This window comes from Sesamum indicum, linkage group LG4 (assembly GCF_000512975.1).
Source record: "Sesamum indicum cultivar Zhongzhi No. 13 linkage group LG4, S_indicum_v1.0, whole genome shotgun sequence".
In the NCBI taxonomy this organism is placed as follows: domain Eukaryota; kingdom Viridiplantae; phylum Streptophyta; class Magnoliopsida; order Lamiales; family Pedaliaceae; genus Sesamum; species Sesamum indicum.
The window spans coordinates 13,097,209-13,112,035 of NC_026148.1; the positions used below are offsets into that span (position 1 = coordinate 13,097,209).

Below are 14,827 nucleotides of genomic sequence, written 5' to 3' on the forward strand. Positions count from 1 at the left end.
ATTTTTTGTTCTAGTGCGTATACTTTCAGTTTTATTAGTTAGGAGATTCTCATTAATGATCTCATAAGTTACAAAATTTCTATTTGTGATTTTTTATGTAACTTATAGGACTATTAATGACACTAAAAATGTTAAATATATGACTAAAAGTGGTTGAAACGGCTGCGTATTAAAAACTTAACTTTTTTTTTATTAAAATACTATCTAAATCTGATGAATGAGATTTTTTATAACTTATGAGATCATTAACAAAAATTTCATAATTAATAAGACGAAAATTATACTGATCCTAAAATCTGGGACAAAAATACTATTTCCCAATCCTAGTGTCATCACAAGATAAGAGAGATGACCAATACAAGTGCATATATAAGGTGATGGTAGTAGTTCTAGAGTGCACACAAATAATCTGATCGAAAATAACAAACAAACAAAAAAAGGGAAAAGAAAAGAAAGAAATACTCAGTACAAATTGGTGTAGATGTATATAGAAAGAAAATGCATTTTTCGTCTAATTACAATGCGGTAGCGTCACACATTTAGTCTACTTCAATTTTAATTTTATAGTTAAGGATAATACTTGTTTTTTAAAAAAAGTTGGAACATTTCATCCAATTTTTGTTGGAAAATACCAATTTTGTTAGAGTACGAACAAATGCTTGGCACGTTATAATCTTTTTTTTTGATAAAATTAATAATTTCATGAAAATGAGAGAAAATGTATTACATTTTAAAATTTATTGTTCTCAAATGCAGAACTGAAATCGAAGTGGACAAAAAGTATAAACTCCCAAAGTTGTAAGATGAAAAATGTATCTTTTCCAATATATATACATATTACTTCAAAGTTAGTCAGTTTCCAAAAATTTAAAAAAAAAAGAATTAAAAAAACAATGCCGACTGAAAGCCAATGGCGTGTTTGGGAGATCGACATTTCTAGGAGTTAGAATGATGCAAATGGCAGAGCCAAGAGCAAAGGACAAATCATCTGATTACTAAATTATAAAGTTACATATAGAGATCCAAACATTCTTGGGACTTGTGTAAAGCAAGCACAACAAATTGGCTGGTCCAATTTCCCGATTCTTATTGTTATGGAATCATGTGCCCTTCAAATCTAATATAAAACGTATTATTGTTCCTTGACTAAGGATAAGAAGTGCGACATCATCATTAATTAATATTAAACGACTTATTATGTGGAAGAAGGGATAAATAAATCAAACAATTAGCTAATTAAAAGATATATATATATATATATATATATATATTAATTATAGTTAGAGCTTTGAAGTAAGATATATATATATATATATATATATATATTAATTATAGTTAGAGCTTTGAAGTTGATTTGCAATCTACCTTAGTTCTTGTTAGTTTAAGGTTAAGAGGGGATTCGACATCATTTCTTGGTCGTAATTTGACTTAATTTTGTCTATATGATGGCATTGAAACTTTTTCGGTTGGGTAAATTGATTCTAATATACAAATACTTCATATTTTTTATAAAATTATAAGTATAATTATTTTTAATGGGAGTTAGTGTGAATTGTGACGCACCTCAAAGAAAATTTGTGTAAACTTGTGTTACTGAACATGGAATGTACTTGTATTTTGCAAAGAGGAATAAATATTTTTGTATCTATGATATGGGGTATATGTATAATACGTCATTGTGGGAAAAAAAAATCCTCCATATTTTTAAAAATGAAGAAAAATCCCCTTATAGAGGGTTATATATAATATATAATATTTATAAGAATATGTATTTTTATTTAAAAAAATACAAATCTAAAATCCTCTCTTGATTTGGTCGCCACCCCCTTCCTCTATCCCTGTCACGGGTAAATTATATTTTTGGTCCCATAAGTGGATCTGTTTCTAATTTTAGTCCCACACTCGAGCCAATTCGCAATTTAGTCCCATATGTGGATCTTTTTTTCAATTTCAGGACCAAAGGGGGGATTCCATTAAAACCTTAACGCCAGCCTCAATTTTTTAACAGAATCCCCCTTTGGTCCTGAAATTGGAAAAAAAATCCACATATGGGACTAAATGTGCGAATTGGTCTAACTGTAGGACTAAAATTGAAAACAAGTTCACTTATGGGACCAAAAATATAATTTACCTCATTGTCAAATGCCCTATCAGTCGAGTATATGGATATTTTTGGATAACTCCAACAACATATTAGTATATAATTAAATATTGAAAACTATGATTTATTTATTATAGATTTTTTTTTTAAAAATGGAACTAGATATATCAATAAACAAAAAGTGCGTAAAATAGGGGTAATTATTTTCATAGAAAATAAAAATATATTATTTTAATATATAAAAAATTATATATTGTTTTAAATATATATATATATTTGTATCCATATGTATATTTCTAAATTTAGTTTCCCTCTCCTCCCATATCTCCATCGTTCGATGACTTCTCGACGCCAACATACCACCATTGGAAAGCCCATCTAACAACGAGTATTTTAATACCCCACCCACCGCCAATCTCCTAGACATCAGCGAGTCATCTTTATTTTCTTTTGTTCAAAAAATCCTAACCAGTGGTCGATCTTGTATCGCCTTTTTCTCCACCGTCCGATCACCTCTCGATATTGGTCTACAACTATTGGAAAATCCATCCAATAACGAGTATTTTAACAGCCCACCCACCACCATCTAGCATTCAGTGAGTTATCTTCATTTTTTCTTTCATCAATCTCCTAACCTGCGCTCCGGTCTTCTACTACTTTTTTGTCTCCGTCGCGGCCACCGCGCTTTAGCTCCTAGTTGACTACTTCTGAAAACCAACTTCAAGCGGTCATTTTGCACCATCACCCACCTTCAATCTCCCTTCCTCTGGTGACTTCTCCTCCTTTTTGCGGTCTATCATTCCATCGTGTTTCAACATCCTCCTGTCACCAACCTCCATCGTATTCGCTTTTCTCCCCTCGTTGATCCTTTTCCTGTCGCCTCCACCACCTGCCCCCTAACTTTCCCTCATCGTCGTGCCCTCTCCTCATCTACCCCACCACCCTCTCGTAACCACCCTCCAGCCCCCATTGCCGTTGTCGTCACTGCCCTTCCCCTCCAATCCTTCTCTCTCTCTCTCTATATATATATATACACACTTATACATTATATATTTTGAATTAAATTATAATATATATTATATAAATGTACAATTAAATCAATTGTTGGTCGTAATTAAGTACAATCTGATCATTGATCTGTTAGTTTAATTTGAACTTATATTCAAATAAGATCCAACGAATTTTAAATAAATAATATAGATATTCTTTTATAATTTAAAATAAAGAAAAGCACAAGAAAACACACAATTGCAAGGGGTGGTTTTGCTTCATTCCGAAAAATACATGGGATTAAATTATTTTTTTTATAAAAAAATAAATTGCTCATTTACAATATCATGAATGGTAAATTACATTTATCCCAATTATTATGTATCTATTACATGTTTTCTTGATTTAAATTCCTTAATTTTTTTAATATGAAATGAAGTCAGAAATTTTCGTTGAAAGAGACATATATGCTTCTTTAATGAGTACATATATATACACCTATATATACATGTAGTATATATATATATATAGTATATATAAATGATCGCTTCAGAATTCTTTAAAACTCATCCAATGTAATTCACATATATGAAAAATGCCGATCAAAACTCTCTTTTATTTATTTGTTGATTTTAATTATCTCATTTTTGACAAATTATAAGTACACCCCCTTTAGGGGTGTCAATACATATAATCTAATTTAGGACTGTATTTATAAAATTTTGACAGTAAATAAAAAGTGTATTTATAATTATAACTACAATTTTAAGAGATCTTACTTATAATTCTTTTAAGAAAAAAGAGGGACTATTTGTGTAATTAGATGAAAACTACGGGATGTCAAAATAATTTACTCAATATATATGTGTGTGAGAGAGAGATTAATTTCATAATCTCTTGGAGAATGGATTTGAGTTGCATGCAAAAGAAATTAACGTAGCAAAAGACAAGAAAAAAGAAAATAAAAGTTAAGTTAAAGAAAACGTTGAAACTTGAATTGGACCTCCATCAAGACAAACCCTAAAGAACAAAAAGTGGTGTTATCACCCAATTAATGAACTACACGCTTTTAAATATCTATAAAAACCCTGCATGCGTTTCTTGGGTTAATTAAATTTATTTTTCATTTGGTAATTAAAGTTTCTTGGAATATTAATTGAGATATATATAATTAAACCAAAGTTTGATATATAGGAATTAATATTTCATTAAAGAAATAAACCCTAATATATATATAAATAAATAAATAAGACAGGAAAAGGAGTGAGACATGAGAAAAGGCAAGTTGGGGTTTGGTCCCCCTTAGGCTTAGGGTTTGAGTTGGTGATGGCATGTGTTGTCTTTCTCTCTCTCAAATCTCAAATTGGTGGCTTTTTATGTCCTCTAGTTCTTGTCTGTCTCTCTCTAGCATCCTTAAAAGGAGGGCTTTTTTCATCCCAAAACACAAATGTTTTTTTGACTGAATTAATATTGTTGAAGATCAGATGTGGTGCTGCTCTGGTCAATTCACCTCAGTAGTAGTAGTAGTATCTATGTCAGTAATGAATGTTTTGTGATCACAACCCTCCAACTGGGATCAAACAATGTGAACATTGACTTTCATAACCATGCATATCATCAATTCTTGCTTCCTACTAATATTATTATAATAATAATAATAATATTCATATATATATATAGTACTCTTGTTCAAAAAATTACATTATTCGTTAATTAGTACTCTCTCTCTGTTAAGTTTTATTTTTCTCTCATGGTGATTAAATTTATTGTTTCTTGATATATATATATATATATATATTACAAATGGATAAAATAAAATAAAAAAGTAAGAAAAATCCATCCATTTAGGGTTAATTAGGTTAATTTGTTTACTCGATCAAAATGAAACAAAGACCAGGCCATTATTTGTTGAATTGTTATTTTAAATATTATTGTAAAGAATTACATGAATTTGCATAAACTGCAAAATATCGATCGGTCCCAGTTATAATTTATAAAACTATTCTTTGCTGCTTTTTCTGAAAATTAAACACAAAGAGGAATTTATGTTTGATGTGGCTTATGAAATTGGTGCCCAGTATTGTCCGCTATAATTTTGTATTAGTCTCAGAAAAAAATTTGAAAAAAACACAAAATTAAAAAAAAGGATGTCTGGAGGCTTATTATAAGTCATTCAAACTCTTTGTTTGCGATCGATATAGGATCGTGTTACATCACTGTTTCTACACATTTTCTTTCGCCAAAAATACAGTGATACATAGTTTAAATTGTAGTTTAATTTGTAATTACAATAAATAATTAATTAATAGGACAATTACCTCCCATGAGGTTTTGGTGTAATTACATATAAACTTCATGTTGTTAGAAATTACATCTAGTACCTCTGATATTTGTTTACATCTAAACCTTACTGAATTTGTTGATATTAGCAAATAAATTAAATAAAAGTCCATATTTACTCTGATTAACTTAATTACTCATTTATTGCAGGTTAAATAAATCTTTTCTAACTAAAATATTTTTATAATACCTCCTGACTTGTATCAGCGTATGAAAATGTATAAATGCATAGGTCAATAATAAGTTAATTCGTGGTAAATATGAATTTTTATCCAATTTTTTTGTTAATATCAGTAAATTCGGTAAATTTCAACTAACGGGAGAAAAAGAACTTATTTATTAGACATAAACAAACTTAAAAAACTATCATATATAAATTTTCAAACCATAAAAGAATAATTAGAGCAAATCTCGGGAATTATCGCTAATTAACAAATATAACAAGCCCACACGTTATGTATATACTTAAATGAATTAAGAAAATAGGCAGTTAATGGATGCGATCACAAAAAGGTGTTGTCTCAAAACAGTTTACGAATCAGCGGGAAATTTTTAATGCAAAAATGTACTACTCACCTCTTTGTCTGGTCGCGCGACCCTAAACTTTGAACAGTGGCAGCTTTTGCGCATGTCTATCTCTCTTCCCTCTACACAAAAAACCAGGCGAAAAACCAAAAAAAAAACACCACCCCTCAAATCCTCAAACTTCTCTATCCCATCCCTAAAATCAATGTACTATGCATATAGTCACATTAACGTTAAAGCTCTTATCTTACATTAAAAAACCAACACATCAAAACTTTCCTTACACTTGTGCTTGTGCTATAAATAGGTAACACCAATAGGACTCACTCTTTTATAGCTCAACAAAGAACTTCAAACCTAAAAGATTACAAAGTTCCAAAAGTTTCAATTCAAAAAATGGATGAGTATTCGGCAGGGTTTTGCATTAGGGCGTCCCGTGGCGGCGGCACAGGGACTAAGTGCGGGCGGTGGAACCCGACAAGTGAACAAGTAAAAGTTCTGACCGAACTGTTCAGGTCAGGTCTAAGAACTCCCAGTACGGATCAAATTCAAAAGATTTCGTCACAGTTGAGCTTTTATGGCAAGATTGAGAGCAAGAATGTTTTTTATTGGTTTCAAAACCATAAAGCCAGGGAGAGACAGAAACGGCGCAGGGTTTTGGTAGATGAAGGCAATGAGATTATGCACTTACATGACAGCACCAAGGTTTCATCAACAAAACGTAAGTTATTAACATTTTTTTTTGGCTTCAAGTACAAGTATTAATTTAATTAATTAATTAATACTTACTAATATTGGTGCTATTCTATAGTAATTTCTTCTAATAATTAAATAAAAATAAGATTCACTACCTTCCTTAAAATGTTACATATTTTACTTTAATTCTTGTTTATATTAGATATATTTAAATTTATAATGCTTTGAATATATATATATATATTTCGTTATTAAAATTTAAATCCAAGACTTCTAAAAATTAAAGTTTAAATCCAAGATTGCATGCTTTGGAATGTCAACTCACACTCTATCTGTATATTCCAAGATTACGGCTTTCTTCTCTTCTCTTTTTCTAAGGTGTCAGAAAAAGAAAAAGACTCTCTATTTTCTAAGATGATTTTTTTTCTAAACACAATCTTCCAATTTAAACGACCATTTGAACATTATTAACTCATAATCATCTTTTTCGGACAATAAAGAGGTATAGAACATTTCATTACATATCAACCCTTGCTTCAAAATTTGTTTAGCATCAAAACAAACCTGTAATTTTTCGAAAAAGGGTATATATATGTTACGAAGAAATGGGTTAGTTTTAAATAAACTCGAATAAAAGATGAAAGATGGGAGCGGATCATGATAATGAGACTTACATCTCTGATTATATCTTTTTTTTTTTTCTTCCTATGTTAACAGATTATACGGAAGCTAATCAGGTTTCAGAGTCAGAAAGAGTGATTGAAACTCTGCAACTCTTTCCACTAAACTCTTTTACTGAATCAGGTTCAGAGAAAGTGAGACAATTTACAAACGATTGCAAGGAAAATGCCTCGTTTACGTACAATATTGGCACAGAAATGGATCATCCCACGTTGGATTTGCGATTAAGCTTTGTTTAGAACATGTAGAAAGGATATGGATCCTCTTATCATATGTCTTTCTTAAAGGACTAATATTTCTCGTCTAACCCTGTCGAAGAGATTTAGTCGTAGATTAATGCATGAACGTGAAGTACGTACGTTTATCAAGAAAATATTGTCAAAGTTGGTGTTAAGTTATTTTTAGATGTACAATGCACGTAGCTCTAGATAATGAATCAATGTTTTGATATTCGAAAATGCTTGGACATTCTGTGAAAATTTGCAGGAAAACCAGAAACCAAAAGAAGAAGAAACAGAGGAAAAACCATTGTTGAATGTGCTTTGCTCTCAATTATGAAAATATCTCAAGTATAGAAAAGGGTTCGAACCCCAGCTTAAATACATAGCCAAAGCTGTAAAACGGAATGCTAAGATAATAACTGCCCGAACCAGCTACGTGGACCAATCCCCCAACAAATAAATGACTCAACAACCACATAGGCAAATCAACAAAAGCTATACGTACAAAATGAATTAAAGGTGCTATTCGAAAACGACTACACTATCCAGCATCAAGAACAACAGCATCGTCGTCTTCATCCTGAATCTCCAAGTCGGCAACAATGGTAGAAGGTTGTGATGGATATTCAACAGCCCCGCACAAGTGGGACTGGGTTGCAGAGCAAACCAGGCCCAACTTGGCTATTGAAGAAGCAAAATGTTTCGAACTGAAAGTTTTGGTAAACATGTTAGTTATCAGCAAAGTACTACGGATATGAGAGGGAGCAAAGAAGCCATCCTTGTAAGCATCCCGAACCACGTGACAATCGAGCTCACGTGCTTCGTCCGTTCATGAAAAATGGGATTAGCCATGATGTGTAAAGCAGCCTGATTATCACAAAAGAGTTTGATAGGTAGCTGCAGAGAAATGCCACGATCTGAAAGCATATAAGAGAGTCATTGCAATTCACAGACAGTAGTCGCCATACCTCTATACTTTGCTTCAGCCGTAGAACGAGAAATTGTGGAATGCTTCTTGGTATTCCAAGATACAAATGCATCGCCAAGGAAAATACAAAATTGAGGGAACGCCTAGAATCTGTACAAGATGTCCAATCAACGTCACAATAAGCACGAAGTTCAAAAGAAGAACGAGAGGGCAAGAACAATCGCTTTGAAGGAGTACCCTTAAGATACCAAACAACATGAATAGCAGCTCTCCAACGCACGTCACAGGGCCTAATCAGAAACTGACTTAATTGCTGCACAGAATGAGGTATATCTGGGCATGTAAATCCCAGATACAATAAACACCCAACTAACCTTCTTTATTTTCTGATCAAGAAGCAGAGCACAACAATTCTCACTCAATTTCAGACTCAAAGGAAGCGGGGGTGGAAGTAGATTTTGCACTCAACAAGCCAATGTCCTGCACATACTTCGTTTGGGCGATTTATATATCATCATAATTTCTAGCAATTTTTAAGCCAGGAAGTACCTTGCATCCCTGACATCTTTAATAGTAAAAAGAGAATGAAGATAATCCTTTACAGTTTGAATGATAGCCAAAGTAGGAGCAGTTACCAGTATATCATCCACGTACACAAAGGGACCATAACACTTGGGGGAGTAGCCTTAGTAAACAAACAATGATCATGGACCGACTGTCTAAACCCAAACTCCAAAAACTTCAATGTTAATTCAGCATTCCACTGGCGTGAGGCTTGTTTCAAGCCATATATGGAGCATCCCAACTTGCAGACTAAACCAGGCTCTACAGAATATCCCTTAGGAGGAGTCATGTACAGGTCCTCATCCAAATGCCCGTGCAAGAAGGCATTATTAACATCCATTTGTTGCCCGAGCCAACCATGAGGTGCAGCCAAAGTAAGAAATAAATGGACTGTCACTGTCTTTGCCACAGGAGAGAAATTATCGTTGTAATCAACACCTACAATTTGATTGAAACCCTTCGCCACAAGACGCACCTTATAGTGCTCAACAGATCCATTAGCTTGGAGCTTAGTTTTAAAAACCCATTTACAACCTATGGATCGTTTTCCTGTTGGTAAAGGAGTGAGCTTCCAAGTATAATTTCGTTCCAAGGCATCAAGTTCAGTCTTCATGGCATCCTGCCATTCTACATGTTCCACTACCTCCAAATACAATTTGGACTCCTGCAAAATTGACAAAGAAGCCACAAACAACGAATGTGCAGTATTGCAAGAGTATAACAGAGAAGTATTAGAAGCACAAGAGATGATGGTGGTTTGTGAGTTTATCTGTGAGAATGTCTAAGAGGAGGAGGGGCATAACTAGTACTATCAGTGATAGGTGAAGCAGGAGTGGCAGAGAGTTATGAGGAACTCTTTGTTCAGTCGATTTAGTAAGATGTGAGGAAGGAGCTAATGTATGATATGAATGTAGTAGCACTGTTGGCAAAGGAAGTGAAGAACTTTCACACTTTGTGTTTGAGAAAGGGAAAATAGTTTCATAGAAATCCACATCTCTAGAGAAAAGGACCGATTGATTATCTAGATCAAACAGCTTATATACCTTTTGGTGCATAGCATATCCAATCAAAATGCATCTTAAGGTTCTGTTGTGGAACTTTGACTTGTGGGTAGTAAGAATAGTAACATAACATAGAGACCCAAAAATTCTTAGATGACTATATTGAGGAGGATGGCCATAAAGCTTATCATAAGGTGTTTTCCAGATTCTGTTTATGATATAGGTTGTTGTAAGTACTGCAACCCCCTAGAATTTAACGGGAAGAGATGCCTGAAACAATAAGGCTCGAGCACATTCAATAAATATCGCTGTTTCCTTTCAACTCTACCATTTTGTTGGAGAGTATAGGTACAAGATGTTTGATGTATGATTCTAAGGCTAGCACAAAGTGTTTGACACTCTTGATTGATAAATTCTGATCCATTATCAGAATATATGATTTTTATGCATTTATTGAACTGATTTCGAACCAAGCAGCAGAAATTTCTAAGTATCGATGAGACTTGGGTTTTCTGTTTAAGGAGAAAGGTCCATAAGGAACAAGAGTGATCATCTACTAGAGTTAATATGTATGCCAGATATGGTATTAGCTGTGTAAGAACCCCATAAGTCCATGTGAATCAGATAAAAAATTTCAAGAGAATGTGAGAACTAAGTGGAAGAGGAAGCCAACTCTGTTTCGCTTTATGACAAATGTCATAAGGTATATCAGTGGAAATATCACTACAATCAACTTCCAGACTATGTTTTATTGCTTGAACATCTCATGACCTAAACGATTATGCCACACAGTAAGATTACAGCGAGTACTAGAAGAGCAAGATACATTTTGAAATAATGCATGAAGCATCCCACCAGGGCACTGTACAGAATGTCGCAACCTAAGCTTGTGGAGCTTAGGAAGCAGCTAAAGGACATGTTGGAGAGTGGCATCATTAAGCTCGCTAATAGAAGAATCAACAGGAAGATTATGATGTTGCTTGTAGATGTATAGCTTCTTTAAAAGAACTCCCATGACCAGGTTTTCTTTAGTTCCCTGGTCCTGCAAAACACAGCCATCCTGATGACAATTGGCTAATTGATAATAAGTTCACTGAAAATTGAGGTATGAAAAGAACATTCTCAAGGATGATTTTATTATTAAGTTTCACAGTTCCAGTATATTGAACAAGCTTTTTTGAACCATTAGGTAGGTGTATATAGTGAGGATGAATAAGTTTGACATATGACTGAAAGAAAGCAATATTTGCACAAAACATGGTTAGTGGCCCCAGTGTCAATAATCCAACAATTCAAATTAATACTAGTGGGCATAACAGTGTTACCTGCAAACTCTTCGTCAAAATGTGCATAGTTTGCGTAATTGGTTAGTGGATCCAAGTGAATGTTATTCTTCTACAACAATTTAAGTACTTTAGCCACTAATTCTGTAACGTTTTGTGGAAATGCTTTCACTGAACCTTCATCTTTTCCCTCTTTTCTTTTTAGCAACCAATGTTTTGTACTAATCCGGCACACCATGGAGTTGAAAACAAGTGTCTTGTGCATGCCCCTTCTTGTGACAGTGTGCGCATATCAAATTCTTCTTATCAATAAACGATTTCTTCCTTTATATAGATTTATCACCTTCTCTTCTATTTTCACTCAAGGCTAATTGATAAGCCATATCACTGGAAGTGACCTCCAGATCAGTTTGCACCGCTCTCTGTTTCTCAACAACATAAATCATAAAGTCCGCAAAAAAAACCGTCCTATTTTAAAAATAGACTAAAAGCTCCCATGTATTTTGTAAAACTCATCTCAATCGCCCATTCTCCGTTAAATCCAACTACGGTGTTATTTTTTTAGAAAATGACCGTTATACCTTTATTTAATATATATTATTTCTAATTTTAATAACCGTTGGATCTTTTTTGATCAAATATTAATCGTTAGATCTAATCAATTAATCTCAACCATTAGATTTTAAAAAAAATAAAAGATCTAAATTCAACAAATTATTTAACTTATATTACATATAAATAATTTAAAATTTTTAAAAATATATTATTATAATATATTAAAAAAAAAAACTAACTATCCCACCCACCTCATTATCCCCACTGCCCCCCGTCCCCACCCCCTTACCCCGGCTTCCCCCCGAAAATCTCGTCGTATTTTGTTACCAAATTTAGCGAGCCTAGTCTCGTTAGAATCGTCTTGAAGAGACGAGTCTGATTGTGGTGGTCTGAGATCGAGATTCGATCAGACGGAGATGAATCGACGACAAACATATTCGGCGATCGTTGCTTGAGCCCACTCTCTATAATTGACGAAAACTCAAATTGAAGGCATGAAAATGTTCGTCTTGAAGAGAGGATTCTAATGGTACCACTGGCCGTCGGAGGAGCGAAATAGCAGATTTTCTTTTTTTTTAAAATTTTTTTTAATTAATTTTAATTATATTAATTAAAATATGTTTTAGTAAATTGAGAATATTTTAAACAATTATAATAATTAAATATTTTTGGCTAATTAATAATAATTATTGTAATTAAATATATATTTTAATTAATTAAAAATAATTTTAGATTTAATAATTAATAATTATAAAATTATTTGAATTTAAATATAATATAATTTAATATTTAATATTAAATAAAACAAATATAGTTTAATATTTTAATTTAAATTTAATATAGCAATTTAATACTTATTTTTAGGGTTTGAAATGATAAAAGAAAGACACAAAATAAGCCAAAAAGCCTTTTGAATATTATATAGACCCATATAGGGGTATTTTAGTCCAAATTATCATTAAATATGAATTTAAACCGCAGAAAATGACTACTGAACGCAGCAGACGCGCATTTCCTTCACTTTTCGTTAGTTATTAACAGAATGTGGTTTTTTTGGTGACTAAAACAAAACAGGAGGGGATTTTTAGCATATTATGAAAATAGATGGGTGTTTTTTGCATACTTTTTAAAATACAGGGAGGTTTTCATGCATTTTGTCAGATATTGAAAGTAAAAAAGAAGAGAGATAATGAACTCTCCCATGTCCTGTTATTGCTCTTCATTTCAATAAATACTCTTTCATATCAGGTAAACAAAAATAAGAATACACATCTACGCAAGCACACAAAAATGTTATAAATGACATAAATAAATCACAAAGATACACAATACCCGTAATGAGCGTAAAATGTTGCGAAACAATGGTGATATCCTGCACGAGAAAAAGGGTTGTGTAGATACAAATGAAGACTTAGAAACTGAAGCAGAATGGCAAATGTAACAAGACGCATATGGCATTCGTTGGCGCAGAAAATAAAGGCAACACCTCAGTTCTTCTATGTTCAAAATGGAAGTAAAATATATTTTGCCGTGACACACGCACACACACACACACCCCGCACACGCACACACACACACACCCCCAAACACCACACACACACACACGCACACACACACACACAAAAAAAAAAAAGAAAAAAGACGCACAGACAAGGAAATTGAAAAGCCGGAACAATAAGGGCGCATCATTCAGCAAAACTTCTCAAGAATTGGTTAGCAGATCATAACCACCTAAGCCATTTATCAGATTTCATGAATCCTCCACTCATTTTCTCTCACTATATCCCCTCTAGCAAAGTAAATCAATCCAAGACCACTCTTGCTAACGAGATATATGAAAGGACAAAATGCATAAAAGCCCACTGTGTTTTAAAAACTCTGCAAAAGACCCCTCCTATTTTCAAAATAAGCTAAAAACTACCATGTATTTTGTAAAACTCAGCTCAATCGCCCCCTCTCCGTTAAATCCAAATAAGAGAAACAATGAACTCACCCATGTCCTGTTATTGCTCTTCATCTCAATAAATATTCTTTCATATCAGATAAACAAAAATAAGAACACACATCTACGCAAGCACACAAAAATATTATAAATGACATAAATAAACCACAAAGATACACAACACCTGCTATGAGCATAAAATGTTGCGAAACAATGGTAACATCCTTCACAAGAAAAAAGGTTGTGGAGATACAAATGAAGACTTAGAAACTGAAGCAGAATGACAAATGTAACAAGACGCATATGGCATTCGTTGGCGCAGAAAATAAAGGCAACACCTCAGTTCTTCTATGTTCAAAATGTAAGTAAAATATATTTTATCGTGACACACGCACACACACACTACACACACACACACACACCCCGCACACGCACACACACACAACCACACACACTCACACACACACACACCCCGCACGCACGCACACACACTACACACTACACACGCACACACACACACACACCCCGCACACGCACACACACCCCCCCACACACCACACACACACACACACTGCACACGCACACACACCCACACACCACACACACACAATGCACACACACACACACACACACACACATACTGCACACGAAAGAACAGCGTCGTCAGGCATGATTTTATACGTTGCGGGCGCCCGATCCACAAACATTTTCACCGTGTCCTGAATTCAGTGATTAAGTTGTACAACGTCCTCTTGGCCAGGCCAACTCCAATTACGGACGAATGCGTTGACTCTCGGTGGACACACACACATGCACACACACTACACACGCACACACACACACACACTCCGCACACGCACACAAACACACACACACACCCACACACCACACCACACACACACACACTCCGCACACGCACACAAACACACACACACACCCACACACCACACACACACTCACATCACAAAAAAAGACGCACAGACAAGGAAATTGAAAAGCC

At 33.8% G+C, this 14,827-nt stretch overlaps 1 protein-coding gene across 1 annotated transcript; it reads left to right on the top strand.

The window, feature by feature from the left end:
• Positions 6,307 to 7,666, top strand: LOC105160906 (WUSCHEL-related homeobox 5). The gene is made up of 2 exons (XM_011078424.2): positions 6,307 to 6,677; positions 7,370 to 7,666. Exons 1-2 carry the CDS (start codon positions 6,353 to 6,355, stop codon positions 7,570 to 7,572), a joined length of 528 nt encoding a protein of 175 aa, XP_011076726.1. The 5' UTR covers positions 6,307 to 6,352; the 3' UTR covers positions 7,573 to 7,666.